We start from the raw sequence: 18,964 nt of genomic DNA, 5'->3' as shown, positions 1-18,964 counted from the left end.
TAAACCACCAGCATTACCTTCTTGAAGTCTGTAGCATGGTTCCAAAGTTGTCTTTGCTGTAGGATGCGTCTAAAGTCAGACAAAAAGATTTATTAACTGCCCACACTCTGTAAATTAGTCTTGAAGTCAAGGAGGCAGCGGTTTTCTCAGTGTTTGATTGACAGAATTACCCATTCACTCAATGCTGGACACTTGAATGTAGTCTCACGTAGGTGCTGTGTCCCCGCAAATTCCCGCACGCACAGGCTCAGGTGTGCGAACGCGCCACTACACAATCACGCGCTTTTACGTCACCTCTTGGAGCAGGAGCCCATGATTGTGTTGTGGTGCGCTAGCACACCGCAGCCTGTGCTCACAGTGGCAGGAAACAATGCGCAGGTACGGGAATTGATGGGACACAGCGCCTGCGTGAGACTACATTCAAGTATCTGGCATCGAGTGAATGGCTAATTCATCAATCAAACACTAAGGGGACGCAGCGAGCTTGACTTGAAGTGAGAAAGCCGCGGCCCCCTTGACTTCAAGACACTAATTTACAGAGTGCGGGCAGTGAATAAAACTCTTCTTGTCTGACTTTAGACGCATCCTACAGCAAAGACAACTTTGGAACCATGCTACAGACTTCAATAAAGTAATGCTGACCGTTTATTATGCGTCTTGTAGGTGACAGGTTCCCTTTAAAAGCCGTGACTAATGGAAGTTTGTAAAACTATAACATTTATGAATTGTCATTGTATTTTAGGTATTACAGTGTGTAAAAAAAATTGAGGAAGAATTTCATTATGAAATGAATATGAAAAAGAAGAAAAACATTAAAGTATAAAAAGAGGGACTCATGCAGACATATGTAAGGGCTCTGTGAGGTCCGCAATATGTGGCCACTGGCCGTGTACACTCTGTGGTGCAGATGCGTACCCACTGACTTGAATGGGTCCCCGAACGGCAAGATATGGCCGAAGATAGGACATGCCCTATCTTTTGCGGGGTGTAAGCACGGATCAGAAGGTTTTGGGGTCTGTGCCTCCACAACGCAAGAGATGAAACATGTCCTATCTTTTGCCATATCTTGCGGATCGCTGACTCATTCATGTCAATGAGTCCGCAGCACGGAGTGCACGCGGCCAGTGCCCATGCAATGCGGATGGCTATTTGTGGTCCGCAGCACAGGCAAGGGGAATCCTACGTTCATCTGCCCTAAGGAAGTAAGATACCCCTGAGGAAGCGAAAGTGAAACCCTGGTCGGTTAATAACTTGATTGATATGCTGACAAGTGAGTGTCATCCTGCTGCTACCCCAATACTGTGGCAGCTCTGCTGTCCCATGCCCACAAACACTATACTGTCAGAAATAACAATGCCATACAGATAGTTCCTCCACAGTAATGGTGACTGCCCTCATTAGTAATAGTGCGCCCAATAGTAATAATACTCTCCAAGTATGCCCCCATTACTAGCAATGCCCTCCATATTATGTCCAATAATAATAATGCCCCCCCAGTAGTAATATCACCATTGTGCCCCCAGTATTTATAATGCACCTCTGGCAGTGCCCCATGTAGCTCTAATGCCCCCTGCAGTTATAATGCCCCTGTAGTGTGTGTGTGTGTATATATATATATATACCCTGCTCAAAAAAATAAAGGGAACACTTAAACAACACAATGTAACTCCAAGTCAATCACACTTCTGTGAAATCAAACTGTCCACTTAGGAAGCAACACTGAGTGACAATCAATTTCACATGCTGTTGTGCAAATGGGATAGACAACAGGTGGAAATTATAGGCAATTAACAAGACACCCCCAATAAAGGAGTGGTTCTGCAGGTGGTGACCACAGACCACTTCTCAGTTCCTATGCTTCCTGGCTGATGTTTTGGTCACTTTTGAATGCTGCTGGTGCTTTCACTCTAGTGGTAGCATGAGATGGAGTCTACAACCCACACAAGTGGCTCAGGTAGTGCAGCTTATCCAGGATGGCACATCAATGCAAGCTATGGCAAGAAGGTTTGCTGTGTCTGTCAGCGTAGTGTGCAGAGCATGGAGGCGCTACCAGGAGACAGGCCAGTACATCAGGAGACGTGGAGGAGGCCGTAGGAGGGCAACAACCCAGCAGCAGGACCGCTACCTCCGCCTTTGTGCAAGGAGGAACAGGAGGAGCACTGCCAGAGCCCTGCAAAATGACCTCCAGCAGGCCACAAATGTGCATGTGTCTGCTCAAACGGTCAGAAACAGACTCCATGAGGGTGATATGAGGGCCCGACGTCCACAGGTGGGGGTTGTGCTTACAGCCCAACACCGTGCAGGACGTTTGGCATTTGCCAGAAAACACCAAGATTGGCAAATTCACCACTGGCGCCCTGTGCTCTTCACAGATGATGCAGGTTCACACTGAGCACATGTGACAGACGTGACAGAGTCTGGAGACGCCGTGGAGAACGTTCTGCTGCCTGCAACATCTTCCAGCATGACCGGTTTGGCATTGGGTCAGTAATGGTGTGGGGTGGCATTTCTTTGGAGGGCCGCACAGCCCTCCATGTGCTCGCCAGAGGTAGCCTGACTGCCATTAGGTACTGAGATGAGATCCTCAGAACCCTTGTGAGACCATATGCTGGTGCGGTTGGCCCTGGGTTCCTCCTAATGCAAGACAATGCTAGACCTCATGTGGCTGGAGTGTATCAACAGTTCCTGCAAGACGAAGGCATTGATGCTATGGACTGGCCCGCCCGTTCCCCAGACCTGAATCCAATTGAGCACATCTGGGACATCACGTCTCGCTCTATCCACCGTCACGTTGCACCACAGACTGTCCAGGAGTTGGCAGATGCTTTAGTCCAGGTCTGGGAGGAGATCCCTCAGGAGACCGTCTGCCACCTCATCAGGAGCATGCACAGGCGTTGTAGGGAGGTCATACAGGCACGTGGAGGCCACACACACTACTGAGCCTCATTTTGACTTGTTTTAAGGACATTACATCAAAGTTGGATCAGCCTGTAGTGTGTTTTTCCACTTTAATTTTGAGGGTGACTTCAAATCCAGACCTCCATGGGTTAAAAAATTTGATTTCCAATTTTTTTTTTTGTGTGATTTTGTTGTCAGCACATTCAACTATGTAAAGAACAAAGTATTTCAGAAGAATATTTAATTAATTCAGATCTAGGATGTGTTATTTTTGTGTTCCCTTTATTTTTTTGAGCAGTGTATATATATATATATATATATATATATATATATAATCACCCTTGTGGTGTTGTAGTGCCAGTATATAATGCTCCATGCCCCCCAATCAGAACCTTCCCCCTCTCAGGTAGTACTTACTCAGCTGTGGGCCCCATCTTAATTCTGTGGCCAACCTTACAACTTTATCCCACACCCCCATAGTGTATGTGGTGTCTGGCAGTAACAGAACTCCTGAGGCTGTACTAGCTTATTGCAGCCCCAGTGAACTATTAACCATTACTGACCCTCTGCTGTGCCTGGATTATAGCGGCGCTCAGCCCATCATACTGATGGAAACGCTGGATTCAGTAACTGACAGACCAATAAGCGCTTACATCAGTATTCGTGATGAGCAAAGCGAGCTTCGGATCCTAAATCCAAAGTCGCTTCACTCAAAACTTCGGATTAATGCTGTACAGAGAGAGATCCGGCGCCGTACAGCATTAAAATGTACGGGATCTGAAGATAATGAAGTCAGTTATTACTTCGGTATTAGATTTTTTCAAGTGGAAAACCATTTTAAAACTTGGATCTGAACTCGCTTCGGTTCTGAGGTACCAGTTGGAACCAAATCCGAGTTTGAAATCAAATCTGGTTATCGCGAGATGTCAGTGATAACTGACTTTGACTCATCGGAGGCCTTACATGTAAATGATGTACGGAGACGGATCTCCATACAGCATTAATCCATTAAAGGGGTTATCCCACCTTCTAATTTCATCACAGCGTCTCCTGTTCGCTCTGTACTAACGCCTATTTCCTAGGGCGTTGTCCTTTCTATTGATGGGCAGCTCGTCAGCGCTCTGCTGATCAGTTGACTCCGCCTCCCTTACTTGAGTGCGCGCTCCCGTTATAGCCGAACTTCCTTCTGGGAGACGCTGCAGAGCTTTCTCTACCCTCTCACGTCCTGCATTCTGCGGCTCAGAAGCAGCACAAGGGAATGAAGAACCGCGCATGCGTGGCCGGCGGCATGCGCGTTCATGGAAGAAACGCAGCCACACACTGGAAGGTGGATTCGCTCGCCGCGCATGCGCGGCCATTGCATTCGGCCGGCGAAAGGTGGCCGTAACTAAGGGAGGACACAGTACAACAATGAGGTAAAAGGGGGAGGTTTTTAGCGAGAAGGGTAGGAATTGGCTTAAACATTATATTTAGGAAAATGATCATTGTCGCAGCGTGGACAAATTAAACTATGATCCTTTTGATGGGATAATCCCTTTAAGTTTGGAGCGAAGCGACTTTGGATCTAGGATTCGAAGCCCGCTTCACTCATCACTAATCAGTATGAGAGGAAATTGCTCATTGGCCGACATGCAGCCGAAAGGGAGAGTCGGCTTTCTTCTCCTCTGCACAACTGATAGCAGAGGCTCCATCCCAGTTCACCCCCTGCCCAGGCTGCACCCTACTGAAGATGTGGATCCCACCAGCACAGCCACACTTCCTCCATGTCCTGTGCAGCACCCACAATGCCTAGCACCGCCACTAGAGCAAGCTGGCTGAGTGATTCTCTTCTGTGCCCGGTACTGATGCCTGCTCATTTCATCGCAGCATAGATAGGGCGCAGAGGAGACACTGCAGTACGCAGCCCTGCAGGGTATTGCGATAGTGAGGTCATGGTTACTTAGGCAAACGAGGGTTGCTCTTGGTTACTCACAGTTTATAGGATGACCCTGGGCAGGCGTACAGCAGTGATGGAGAGGCTGGCACAGGGGTCCTCTGGGGCACTCTCTGTGTATAGGGACCAGGCCGGTGGTAGGTGAGGTGCCCTGGGTGTTGCAGGATTAATGTGCCGGTGGCAAGATCGCTTTAAGATTCAAGACGCCAGTGGCGGTAACGGTGGCACACCGATTTATAATAGGAATAAGTGAGGAACACAGTTTGCAGTGAACCAAAACTTTACTGGAACACTTAACTATATACAGTTCTTTAGGTTAAGTTCCATATGACAGAAGCAAATCATAAGCAGGCTTATACAATGATGCCAGGCAACAATGTTCTTGCAAGATACTCAGAGGGTTAAACACACTCACAGATCAGGCTGCACCTTTTCCTCAGAAATCCTGTCTGTCTTGATCCCAAGGCCCGTATGCCCTATTGGTGGCTTTATCCTTGGTAAAGAAACTTCCTCGGGTATATATCTCCTTGCATTAAATAGACTCTTCTGCCCTTCAGCTCTCTTGTCTGGCTGGAAACACTTCTGCTCTGCTCTGTACTGTACTTGGTAGGAACTGCAGGTTTCTCAGGAGGTAACTCTTCCCCTGGTAACAACTAGAAGCCTGGGCTGTCTAGCTGCATGTCAGAAGCTCACTTCAGCTGATGCCTAGCTAAAGTCCACACTCCCTTCTGACTCTACACTACTTTCCCTGAACAGGATCTGGCTATTTATATTAGGGGTTCCCTAGCTCCCTCTACAGTCTTGGAGGTGGAACTACACCCTCACAGGCCTGATACACAGATAACAGGGGAAATGCACATAAAAACATAGCAATACACATTAAAATGTGATGTAAAATACAATGCCACTGTTCCACAGGAGGTGGAGAACAACGTGGCCCAATTGACCCTTGTGTAGTGCCCACATATACCTAGTGGGACACTACAACACTGACAGCACAGCAGGGCAGGGGAGAATGCAGCCAGATTGAGGGAATATGAACTCTAGGGAGGTGCGCACTTGCAGAACATTTTTGCGCACCCCCACTCCCTTGGCTGGTATAAGATGCCTACCCTTCGTCCCAGCCCTCGGGTTGATGATATGCGAGTTAAAACAAACGTTTTGTGAGTAGAACTAAAGTGTTTTTTATATTAATTTCCTCACAGTACTTTACCATTTAGAAATTATGAACAATTATGATCAGACCCGCATGCGTGTTCCCTGCTCCCATTCATTTCTATGGGGCTGACGGATATAGCCGAGCTAGCGATATGCCCCTATTGGGTGTGATGACAAAACCCCTTTAAAGGGGTTGTCACATCTCACCGTTTCCACAGTAAGATGGGACTAAGCGCCTGCCCTAGGGAGCCAGGTTTACAGAAACACCAGCACATTGTGGTGAATGGGAGCTACCAAAGAGCATAGCAGAACAAGCTACACTGCTTCCGTACCTCCACCTTTTGGGATGTGGCGATACTAATCTTTATTTTTGTATTACTTATTTTAAAAATGGGGAAAGGGTGTGATTAGAATTTTTGTTTCTATTTTTTTTTTTACTTTTCTTAACACTAACTTTTAGTCCCCCTATGGGACTTTAACATACAATCATCTGATCGCTTCTCCTATAGACTGCAAAGATTTAACATTGCAGTCTATGGGAGAATCATTACGTTCCTATCAATCCCTATCGCTATGACAGGCCTGAGTCTGCCATGGCAAGTGACCAGCTCCAGCAATCTCATTATGGGGTAGCTGTCTGGTCACCAAGAGTGCAGCTCTCCTGGTAATTAACCGCTCAGATGCCATGGTCACCAACGATAACGCCAATCATGCCACAGAGTGTCCGCTGTGTAAAACAACAGGCTCTCTGCGACTATTGAGGCCAGAGCTGGAAAGACAGGCTTCTCCTGCAGTATCCCTCCATATGCTCAGGGGCTGAAGGACCTGTGATGATGTCATCACAGCCAGGAACTACACGTTATTAGCGCAGTTCCTGTACTCTCAAGGGGTTAAGGACCTGTGCTGATGACGTCACCATAACCACAGGTCCCTGAGTCCTCATAGCTGCACTCATACTGCTGGGTTTGTATAATGGGGGCAGTTCATGTTAGTTCAAGTCGCGGCCCGCGCTCCTCGCAGCTGACACTTTGACAGGATGACGTGTGCGGACGTGAGGTGACGTTACAGTCACGTGCCGCCCGTTTTCTGTGGTGACGTCATGTGGCTTCTATTTCCTGCATTCCGAATACAGTACTAAATACAATCCTAGCCAATCATACAGCGATGGAGGCGGGACCTGTAGGAAATAGCCAATCAAAGGCGCTCAGCCCAGGAACAAGTCCGGGCATGAGTTGAGTACGGAGAAGCCGGTACTGTAACACGTGGTGGGGCGATAGTATCTAGTGACTGTCCGGGAGCCGTGCGATCGCCGGGCGGGTGAGTGTGATGACGGAGCCGAGAGGGGACAGGTGACATGTACGGCCTGTGGATCGCTGGCATACACGTGTACTTACCTAACAGCTGCCCATCGATCTAGACGTACACCCTGATAGCAAGGCTTGTCCGGCCACTTTAGCTGTGAGGGAGCCGTCAGCAGTTTTGACAGAGCAGTGTAGGGCCGCGTTCACATCTGCATCAGGGGCTCCATTGTAGATTCCCTTTAAAGGGCTTCTGTCACCCCCAATTTTTTTTAGCTTGTTAAAATCCTTTTATAACGACTATTCCCTATATAGGGCTCTTACCTTTGTCTGTGGCTTCTTTTCCTTAAAAAACTATCTTTTAAAATATGCAAATGACTTCCCTACCAGCAAGTAGGGTATCTACTTGCTGGTAGCCGCCGCAAAAAAACCGCCCCCTCCTCCTGTTGATTGACAGGGCCAGCGAGCGCTCTCCTCCTCCGGCTGGCCCTGTCAGCATTTCAAATCCCGCGCCTGTCTTCATTCGGCGCAGGCGCTCTGAGAGAAGGACGCTCGCCTCCTCATCACTCGCTCAGTGCGCCGATGACGTCTTCTCTTTTCGGTGACGTCATCGGCGCAGGCGCACTGAGGGAGTGCTGAGGAGGCGAGCGTCCTTCTCTGAGCGCCTGCGCCGAATCGCAGGATTTTAAATGCTGACAGGGCCAGTCGGAGGAGGAGAGCGCTCGCTGGCCCTGTCAATCAACAGGAGGAGGGGGCGGTTTTTTGCGGCGGCTATCAGCAAGTAGACGCCCTACTTGCTGGTAGTGAAGTCATTTGCATATTTTAAAAGATAGTTTTTTTTTTTTTTAAGGAAAAGAAGCCACAGACCAAGGTAAGAGCCCTATATAGGGATAGTCGTTATAAAAGGATTTTAATAAGCCCCCCAAAAAAAATGGTTTTGGGGGTGACAGAAGCCCTTTAAAAAAATGAGAAAATGGCGCAGCCTGTTACACTCTTCTGCTCCTAACATGTCAGGTTTCATAGCTAAAGTCAATGGATTCCATTCTAGAGATTTTCAAAAGTCCCATAGAGATGAATGGAAGACGACCGCCTCTCTTTTTAATGGCTCCATCCAGAGCTGATTGTGTCCGTCATGTGACGGATCTGGCGCTATCATTATTTTCATTGTCCTGTTCTTATAGGACAGGGATCAGCAACCTTCGGCTCTCCTGCTGCGGTGAAACTACAACTCCCAGCGTGCACACTTGGCTGTTCTTGTAACTCCCATAGAAGGGAAAGGAGGATTCTGGGAGTTTCAGAACAGCTGGAGTGCCGAAGGTTGCTGATCCGGCGGTGTAAACGTGGCCTCGGCACACTAGTGGTGATGCTCGTGCAAATCACACACACATACTTGGCTCCTCCCCTCTGGTCTGAGTGACAGCTCTAGTCGTCTCCTGATTTCAGAAACAGTTGTCACTCTGTGTTTAGGTCATGGATACGCAAAGTGGTATCTTAAAAGAAAACCATCTTGCCAGCGCCACCTATTGAAAGTGGCTTTCTATGAGTCCAGATCTGACATTTGCATCTTGACTCAAGGGGGTCCACTTTCAATAGGTGGCAATGGTGATGGTACTGTTCCTCGGGTGGTCCCCATTCAATTCCCATGGAGCATTGCCAATAAGTCCCCCTACAGGACTGGTCTATTTAAAGGGATTTTCCAGTTTTTCTTTTTTTTTTACCGATGACCTGTCCTCTGAATAGATCGTCTGTATCTAATTAGTGGTGGTCTGACACCCAGGACCCCTGACGAACAGATGTTTGAAAAGGCACCGGGTGCTTGCGACCTCTCTGCTCACCAAGCACAGCTCCGTACATTGTATAGCAGCTGTACTTGCTATCGCCGCTGAGCCCCATTCACTTCTATAGGGCTGACCCACGCCTAGGCCACGTGACCAATGAACGTGACTTCACTGGCCTAGGAAAAGCTGGAGAAGGCTGTGGCACTACTGGGAACAGCGATGACTTTTCAAACAGCTGATCAGCGGGGGTCTTGGGTGTCAGACTCACACTGATCAGATACTGGTGACCAGAGGATAGGTCATCAGTATAAAAGTCTCGGAAAACCCCTTTAAGGACATTCAGCACCCTGCCTAAGTCAGTTAGGTCATGGAGAAATGTCAGAAGTTTTGAATTGGATAGATGGAGATCAAGGTGCTGAAACCTATGCACACGAACATGGTGCCGTGCCATATTACGGACCGCAAACTGCGGGTCTACAAGACACGGGCACTTTCCGTGTGCACCCGGCATCGCAGGGCCGACCCATTGACACATCCTATCTTTCGCCACATCTTGCTGTTCGCGGAGTGCTCATGGCTAGTGCCCGTGTTTTGCAGACCCATGGATAGTGGTCCCGCAACACGGACACAGCAGCCCCACAGTCGTGTGCATGAGGTTTTACTTTGATGTTATCCATTTAAGTAGTGCCATGTTATTTTCTCCCTTTGGCAAGTTCCCTCTACAGCAAAGTATCCCCAACAAAAAAGACTGCGTTACACCTATTTAAAGGCCAGTGTGAGCATCCTCGAGTCTAGCACACTGCTCCTCAACCTTTTGCTACTAGGATCTCACCATTGGTCGTAGTCAGACCCAAATTTTTTAAACCCTATCCTAAATCTTTTTTCCTGAACCCCATTAGAACATTACAAATGGTCACCAGAGATTGGTACAACCATAGGAGTTTGTGCAGTGTGTAATCTCTTATCGAAACTATTTAACCACCAATTTGGGTGGTGGTGGCGACTAAGGGCTCTTTCACACTTGCGTTATTTTCTTCCGGCATAGAGTTCCGTCGTCGGGGCTCTATGCCGGAAGAATCCTGATTAGTTTTATCCTAATGCATTCTGAATGGAGTGAAATCCGTTCAGGATGCATCAGGATGTATTCAGTTCAGGACCGGAACGTTTTTTGGCCGGAGAAAATACCGCAGCATGCTGCGCTTTTTGCTCTGGCCAAAAATCCTGAACACTTGCCGCAAGGCCGGATCCAGAATTAATGCCCATTGAAAGGCATTAATCCGGATCCGGCCTTAAGCTAAACTGCGTTTCGGCGCATTGCCGGATCTAACGTTTAGCTTTTTCTGAATGGTTACCATGGCTCCCAGGACGCTAAAGTCCTGGCAGCCATGGTAAAGTGTAGTGGGGAGCAGTATACTTACCGTCCGTGCGGCTCCCCGGGCGCTCCAGAGTGACGTCAGGGCGCCCCACGCGCATGGATGACGTGATCGCATGGACACGTCATCCATGCGCATGGGGCGCTCTGACGTCATTCTGGAGCGCCCGGGAGCCGCACGGACGGTAAGTATACTGCTCCCCCGCTCCCCACTACTACTATGGCAGCCAGGACTTTAATAGCGTCCTGGCTGCCATAGTAACACTGAACGCATTTTGAAGACGGATCCGTCTTCAAATGCTTTCAGTTCACTTGCGTTTTTCCGGATCCGGCGTGTAATTCCGGCAAATGGAGTACACGCCGGATCTGGACAACGCAAGTGTGCAAGAGCCCTAAGTAGTAAGGCAAGTTAAAAATCAGTACCCTAAGAGCACGGACCGCAGGTTGAGAGTTCATTTATCATGTATTCCTTTTTGTTATGGCCTCATTATTTTCTTGCAATTTTTTTTTTTTTTTTTTAGCCTAAAATGGAAAGCGCTGCTTCCGCTGATCTATTCCCGGGGTTTCCTCAGTCCAGGGACTACATGAAAGCTCCTAAAACAGATGCATCTGTGAATGAACAGGTGCATGTCAGAAATCGCAGGAAGAACAGAAAACATCAGCGTTTCTTGTTACGCAAAGCATTTTTACAGGAACATGGTCTGCTGGGCAAAAACAAATCTGAGGAGCATTCATGTTCCATCCGTGATGAGGAGAGCTTTTCAAGTTGTCTACAGAGAGATAAAGATGGCCAACCTGCAAGACTTGATGAGATCAAGGCTACATTTGGTTGTAAGGTTATATTCTCCTCAGAACATCCTTTGGCTTGTGATTATGATAGCGGCTTGTCCATGGCAGGCAGCTGTTCGTCTAGTAGAGCTTCTTCACCTGTTTCTTGGCTAAAACCTGGAAAATGTGTCGCCATTGATTGTGAAATGGTTGGTACTGGTCCTGGTGGGAAGATCAGTGAGCTGGCGAGGTGCAGTGTGGTGAGCTATCGCGGAGATGTTATATATGATAAATACGTTAAGCCAGAGCTGCGCGTGACGGACTACCGGACACGGTGGAGCGGCATTACTAAACAACATCTGGAGAATGCAATCCCATTCAAGACCGCTAAAAAAGAGGTAAATCCGCAGATTGCCTTTCATTTTTATGATCCCCAAAACTGAAGTAGATGCCAGCAGATCTGAGATTTACTCCTGTATTTTAGGAACATGGATCACAAGTATATGTGTGTTTCATTGGGTCGTGTGCGATAAGCCCTTTTTAACCCCTTCAAGACCTTTGAATTTTCCTTTTTAGCTTTTTCCTCCCTGCCTTTTCCAAAGCCATAACTTTATTTTTCCATTCACGTAGACGTATGAGGGCATGTTTTTTGCAGGACATGTTGTACTTTCGAATGGCATGGCACCATTTAATATTGCAAACAATGTAGTGGGAAGCTGGAAAAAAATAGTTTTATGGATCTTAGGGAACATTTATTAAAATGGGCGTTTTTCACACCAGTCTTTTCTGCCTTAGAAAACACCAAAATTATGTAGCGACACATGCCTCTACACTTGGTCTCGTAGGCTGTGCGACAAACTCTACATAAGCCCTCTTGCTGGCATAGATTTAAAGGGGTTCTGCACTTTCATTTAACTGATGATCTATCCTCTGGATAGATCATCAGCTTCTGATCGGCGGGGGTCCGACACCCGGGACCCCCGCCAATCAGCTGTTTGAGAAGGCAGCGGCGCTCCAGCATCGCCACGGCCTTCTCACTGTTTACCGCCGGGCCGCCTGCCCACTGACGTCACCGACTAGTATCAACTAGCCGCGCCCACGCTAGTTGATACTAGTCGTGACGTCAGTGGGCCGGCGGTAAACCGTGAGAAGGCCGCGGCGCTGCTGGAGCGCCGCTGCCTTCTCAAACAGCTGATCGGCGGGGGTCCCGGGTGTCGGACCCCCGCCGATCAGAAGCTGATGATCTATCCAGAGGATAGATCATCAGTTAAATGAAAGTGCAGAACCCCTTTAAAAGGGTTTTCTGCGATTTATTTTTTTACTGATGACCGGTCATTTGGATAGATCATCACTATCTGATTGGTGGGGTCCGACATCCGGGACTTCAGCCGATCAGCTGTTTTGAGAAGGCGTTATCTCTCCAGTGACCACCACGACCTTCTCCCTGCTCACCAAGCACCGCTCCATATATAGCGGCTCTGCTTGGTATCACGCTCAACCCCATTGTGACACATAAATGTAGAAATCTCGGAAAACCACTGTAAGACATTTTCCACACCAAAAATGGCATGGAAAATCATAAAAAAGTCAGGCCTGCCAACCCACTGCGCTTCCCGGCCTGTGCCACTGTGGAAAAATGGCGTGAGCTGGGAAACATTGCTAATTTTACCTTTTACAGCATTCCTTATGTGTTAAAATAACCAGGTCAGTTAGATTACAGCGATTTTATATAAATGTAGATTACCACATTTATATAGTTTTCCTTGCATCACTATAGTCTAACACCCATATTATTATAATTTTTTTTTCTATTTACATCTATGGAGCTGTGTGAGGGCTCATTTTTTGCAGGACAATCTGTAGTTTTCAGTGATACCATTTTGAAGCGTCTATGCCTTTTGGCTGAAATTAAGCACACTTCTCCATAAAACTTCTTCCTCTTTATTATTCCATAATTAAAGAAAGAAAAAAAAACATCATCGTGGTGCAAACCGTAATGATGTTTGTAATATGAAATGGTAAAGAAGAAGGAGGTTTATGGAGAAGTGTGCTCCGTTCATCTTGTTGTTGGAGTTGTGGTTCCCTGTACAGCAGAAGGACAGCAGTTCCATTGTCTTTTCAGGTATTTGCAGTTATCTGAACTTCCCCTACTGATATGTTGTGCCATATCTTCCTCAGTCATACCTGCTGTGATTCTGGTTTGGTTCTGGTGTGGACTTGTAACTCCAGTGATCTGTTTGTAGGGGGCTTTGTGGATCAGTGCAACAGCTAATCCAGCCCGCTTCTCCATTTTGACCTAGACAGAAAAAGGGACTGGCTTACCTACTGACTGAGCCCTACCGCCCACTCCAGGTACATCACCAGAGTCACGTGCCCACAACTATAAGGATCTAAGTTGTTGGACCCAACTGAGGAGCCACCAGAAAGTTTAACATTTCAACAGGGTTTTGTGTCTAACAACTTTGTATGTCAAAAACACAGAAAGCAGGTGGCTTCTGCCACTGATCTGTCAGTTAAATCGTGACCGTGTCTGCAGACCACATCACTACAGTTAGATCAGAACGCAGACCCTCTAAAACACAAGCTCTCGGAACCCCATCCCACCCCAAAGCAATGTGCTAATATTTTATCATTAATTTTCTTAGATATTGAAGCTTCTCAAGGGTAAGAGGGTGATTGGACATGCGCTACATCACGATTTCAAAGTTCTGAAATACTTCCATCCTCCCGAGCAAACAAGAGACACCAGTGAAATTCCATTACTGAACCAGATGGCAGGATTTCCAACATGGCCGAGTGTTTCTCTGAAAAGGCTAGCATTACATATCCTGCAAAGAAAGATACAGGTAAACAATTCTAAGCGGGCTTGTTTTATTTTTTGGGGGGAAAGATCACATAGCAATTTTAACATTCTGTGGGATTTATTTTTATTCAATGTGTGGTATCAATAACATGGTAACTTTATTCTGTGGGACACTACAGTTATGATGTTTCCAAATTTATATATATATACAGGCTCAGACTGGCCCACAGGGGTACAGGGGAATCCCCCGGTGGGCCCCTAGTCTCCCACCCCCTGCACAAGTGGCACATAACACAGTAGACTTACTGCACTACATACATATATTCAATGTACAGCACCTCAACCAGCCTATGTTCATATAAAAAACTTGTTAAAATATTTATTATATTTGAATGTATCCGTACGGTGTGCCCCAAAAATAAATTTTACTGGTGGGCCCTAGGTTCCCCAGTCCAACACTATATATACATATACATTTTTTTATTTATTTTTTTCCTTCTCCTTGATGCCTGTCAGCTCCTCCACTGCCCCCTCATCCTCCAGGCTGGCCAAGATCACAGCCAGCTCAAGAGGGGAGGGCTGCTTTTAAAGGCTATATACACCTTTGGGAGAAATTTTCTTTTTAGTGTTTCATTGTACTCCTTTTGAGCTAACAATAATTTTTTCAATTGGTCTTTATTAAAAATATGGAGTCTTTTTTTTTCTGTACATAGATAGCATTTATGACCTCATAGTAGTTTATAGATAAGGTTTATTAGAGGATCGCCACAAATGGAAAGTGAACATGCCCGTCACACAGCTAGAAAAACAGTTAAAGGAGTTCTCTGGGCTTTTTCTATTGATGACCTATCCTCAGGATAGTCCAAACATAGTCGATGGCAGCATATCCTTCAAGGATTTCTTTAATATTCAAATCGAGTCCATAACAATGTACAAAAAGTGCCAAAGATTGTGCAACGTTTCGACTATAACCTAGTCTTTTTCAAGCATGAAAAAGAAAAGGTTATAGTCGAAACGTTGCACAATCTTTGGCACTTTTTGTACATTGTTATGGACTCGATTTGAATATTAAAGAAATTCTTGAAGGATATGCTGCCATCGACTATGTTTGGATTATCTAAGGAGCAAAAGTAGAGTATAAGGGGTTGCTGACTGGCTGGGCATTCCTGAGGAGGTCTAAAAGGTATACTATTGCTGCTTTCACACTGCTACTACTACTATCCTCAGGATAGGTCATCGATATCAGAACAGCGGGGGTCTGACACCCCCACTAATCAGCTGTTTGAGGAGACGGCGCGTGTGCACGGGCCGTCTCTGTCTCTTCCTGTCCGCTGCTGCTGTCCCACAGACATATACAGACAAAAGCAGGAAAAGAGAAGGGACACGGCACATGTGCACTGCACAGGCTGTCTCCTCAAACAGCTGACTGGCAGGGGTGCTGGGCGTCCGACTGATATTGATGACCTATCCTGATTATAGGTTATCAATATTAAAATCCTGGACAACTCCGTTAACCCTTTGTGAACAGCTCAATATTCTTAATAAAGGCCAATGATTTTTAGCCAAAAATGAGTAAAATGCAATGATAAACAAAAATTGCACATAGGTGTACATAGCCTTTAACTCTTCATATCTTGGGCTGGGTAGCAGCTAGAGATATGGGTCTGGTCTTGTTTGAAAGATAATAGTCTAAGCAACTAGAGATATAGCTGTTAGAAATCAGGTCAGGAGTAAAAGCAGCAGAAACCTGCTTTACCATTCAGCTGCTATCACTCCTTACACCGTTTCTAACAGCTATATCTCCTGAAGTAGCAGAAATAAACCTGGTTGCACGTGACAATGTGTATTTAGAACATCACCACTGTAGCCAGGAAGATGACAGCGCTCCAGCATCGGAGCACAATTTAAACAGACAACAGGGGGCACACCTATAAGTATAATGAAAGAGTGCAGGCCTTGGTATCAAAAAACAGACATGAACACAACCAGAGAAAGAAATACCACAGCTAGGCCGCACCTCTGAAGATAAAAAGTAATTAATTTATTGAAACACACTAATTAAAAACAACAATCCATGGAAATCCAGCATCGGAGCACAACACTGGAAGCAGCGATGGAGTAAAGTAGGGTTATTTTTAGTACATTTATTGCTGCTAGTAATTATTTTTTATTTAGCTTTTTAAGGGCTAATGCTTGCAGCATTATGGATAGGGCTGCTGATTACAGAAAGAAATTGAGTTTGACTTAACTCGGTCGGTGCAAAATTATTTTCCCCTTGAAACATTAGAGATGGAGCCTGTACGGCAGAGGACTCCATATCCAACTTCTTCATAACATAACATGCTTTGTACAGGCCTCAGGACCTCAAGAAAAAAGCAGTGATATGTGCCATTCTGTTGTAATAAATGCCACCTGTTATGCATTTTGGATGTAGTATGGTATATCTTGATTATTCTATGTTTCATAATACAAAAAAAAACATTTTTTTTCTCTCATTTATTCAGGTTGGTAGCAAGGGACACTCGTCAGTTGAAGATGCACAGACGTGCATGGACCTTTATAAGTTGGTGGAGGAGCAGGTGGAGCAAGATCTCCTGCATTGCTCCCAGCTCAGTGACTCCAGCCTTGTAGAGGAGGACAGTGCAACAGATATCCAATACATGGATGACCAGTACTGGACATGTGAACTGAATGAAGACTAAATGATTGGACTGGAGTGTTAGAGTTGGATAAACTATTGCTATTTTACTATGAGTGCTATTAAATGGTTAATATGTCTTCATAACCACCCCTCATGATACCTTAACCCCAATGAAGAAATGTGGACTGTTTCCACTTCCTTCCTGAGTTGTACTATTACATCATCATAAGCTGTCTGTTCATATGTACTGACATATTAGTATGTCCCCATGATGGCGCTGGCTCAGAAAATTGCTTGTGCCAGCTGCTTATAGTCTTAACAATCCTGGTTGTTTTAACAGTTTAGATGCTGTGGCCAATGCTGACTGCAGCATCTCAGTGGTTAGATGGAGGCCGGCTCACTCTCTCACCCCATTGATGCCCCCGCAATGTGATCATGGGGTGCCAGTGATTGGAGGCAAGGCCTGATAAGCTGCCTGTCAATTATTTCTAAGACGGCCACAATACAGCAGGGATGCCCAACCTGCGGCCATCCAGCGGTTGCAAAAATACAATTCCCAGCATGCCTGGACAGCCTACAGCTGTTAGGGCTTGCTGGGAGTCAAATGATTGCAAGATCATTTTGATACTGAGACTAAAAAGTGAATTCTAGATTTTGGTTAAATAAAAGTTTCATAGTAAAAAAAAAACAAAACTCAAAACCACGTTTCCCTTACAAAGACGTGTACTTTGCATGTATTAAAATGAAATAACTCTACATACTCCATGTAATAACATTCGTAGGAACCTGTATGATAAAATTAACTACTTTATATTAAATAATATTTCCACCTCCCAAAAGAAATTAATCAGAAAGTTAGATGTAAACAAAATGGTACCAATGTACACTACAAGTCGTCCTGTAAAAAAAAACAAAAAAAAAAAAAAACATTCAGTCACCGCGATGGAAAAATAAAAATGTTCTGTGTCTTTCTAGGTGCAGCAACTCAAAAACACTTTTGAAAAAAATGTGTAGAAAAGTATGAAAACTGTACTAACCTGTTATCAATGTAATTGTATCAACCTGCAGAATGATGTCAAAATTGGGTGATTTGTAACGCACTGTAAAAACTTAACTGCAAAATGGCTGTTTTTACCATGCCCTCCAAAAAAAAAAAAAAAACGATAAAAGTTATTCAGATTATACACCTGCTGTTTAATGAGGATTACCAAAGATTTCTCCTCACAGCAGCAGTAAACTGACAATGGATCATCTTATTTATATAGTTGGTGCTGACTCTTACAGAAGGACAGTATTTTGTATTGCTGAAAGAAAAAAATTGGGGCAGATGTACCATGCCTGGCGTAAACTTCTACAGTCTGTCTAGACCTGCACCAGATTTATCACGGGCTCAAGCTGGATGATAAATCTGGTGCAGGGATAACACTTTTGTCTAATCCTATACCAACTGACTTACTTGGCTGACTTACTTTGCAGCATTTTACACCAGCTTTGTGGCCCAAGTTTGGCATAAATGTGTTGCATATTGGGCCATGCCCCATTTTGGATTAGGCACATCTCTAAACCTAGATATGCCTATTTGTGCAATTGATGCCAAAATCTAGGTGCACTCACGTTGGTAAATGTGGGCCAGTGAATTTGCAAAAAAGTACCCCTTTTTGATGGAAGTCTCCAATTAAGATGGTTTTGACAACTCCTATCCATGTACCTTATTAAGGCGTATGGATGTAGTAGAGGCGAGTCCACAGGTCCAGACCCCCCTCTAATAGCTGGAGTAGACACCAGCTGCTTTCTAGAGGACCTATCATGCATACAGTAAAGACTAGCCCTTTGATTTCAGTGGGCATTGTTTAGTGCCCATCTTCTCCAGCAGCAGAATGGCTGCAAGGGAATTAAAGGCTCGCTGGCTGTCCAAAGCAGAAAACCCTTTATAAATAATGTTAGGGTAGGGAACTTGGTTTACTTCCTTGCATATTGCTGCTACTGAGTCACTCGTGAAAAGTTACCATTGACTTATTTATCTAGGAAGAAAGACTGACTTGTAATTTATTAAACCAATGCTGACTAAATCTTTTGTGTGTCTTTTTGAAGAGCTTAAAGGGTTTATGCAAGAATGGGGGGGGGGGGGGGGGTTGGGCAAATTCCCCACACCCAACCCCTTGGCCGGACCTATAAAGGGAAGATTACTAACCTGCTTCCCGATGCTGGCTCCCCGCTCTTTCTTCTCCAGGTCCTTCCCTGGGCTGAGTGGGGAGCCAGCAGTGGGAAGCAGGTAAGAGTAATCTTACCTTTTACAGGTCTGGCCAAGTATGTAC

The 18,964-nt window shown here is 45.7% G+C and overlaps 1 protein-coding gene across 2 annotated transcripts; it reads left to right on the top strand.

The window, feature by feature from the left end:
• The first annotated feature begins 7,194 nt into the window (after positions 1–7,194).
• Positions 7,195–17,791, top strand: AEN (apoptosis enhancing nuclease). Of its 2 annotated transcripts, none has more exons than XM_040414170.1 (5): positions 7,195–7,306; positions 10,959–11,603; positions 13,851–14,051; positions 16,513–16,747; positions 17,045–17,791. In XM_040414170.1, exons 2-4 carry the CDS (start codon positions 10,965–10,967, stop codon positions 16,708–16,710), a joined length of 1,038 nt encoding a protein of 345 aa, XP_040270104.1. In that variant the 5' UTR covers positions 7,195–7,306; positions 10,959–10,964; the 3' UTR covers positions 16,711–16,747; positions 17,045–17,791. The 2 variants fall into 2 exon arrangements, with proteins under 2 accessions (XP_040270104.1, XP_040270103.1); XM_040414169.1 differs by having other exon boundaries at positions 16,513–16,750; positions 17,048–17,791.
• The last annotated feature ends 1,173 nt before the right edge of the window (positions 17,792–18,964 follow it).

This window comes from Bufo bufo, chromosome 1, assembly GCF_905171765.1.
Source record: "Bufo bufo chromosome 1, aBufBuf1.1, whole genome shotgun sequence".
Taxonomy (NCBI): Eukaryota; Metazoa; Chordata; class Amphibia; order Anura; family Bufonidae; genus Bufo; species Bufo bufo.
The sequence above is the reverse complement of the archived record's forward strand: the minus strand, read 5'-3'. Positions and strand labels throughout refer to the sequence as shown.

What these genes read in the sequence shown, in the direction of transcription:
- AEN (XM_040414170.1), top strand. Translation starts at nt 10,965, where the DNA reads ATGGAAAGCGCTGCTTCCGCTGATCTATTCCCGGGGTTTCCTCAGTCC. An exon ending in TCAAGACCGCTAAAAAAGAG is followed by an intron (nt 11,604 to 13,850) that starts GTAAATCCGCAG and finishes TAATTTTCTTAG; the next exon opens with ATATTGAAGCTTCTCAAGGG. An exon ending in TCCTGCAAAGAAAGATACAG is followed by an intron (nt 14,052 to 16,512) that starts GTAAACAATTCT and finishes TCATTTATTCAG; the next exon opens with GTTGGTAGCAAGGGACACTC.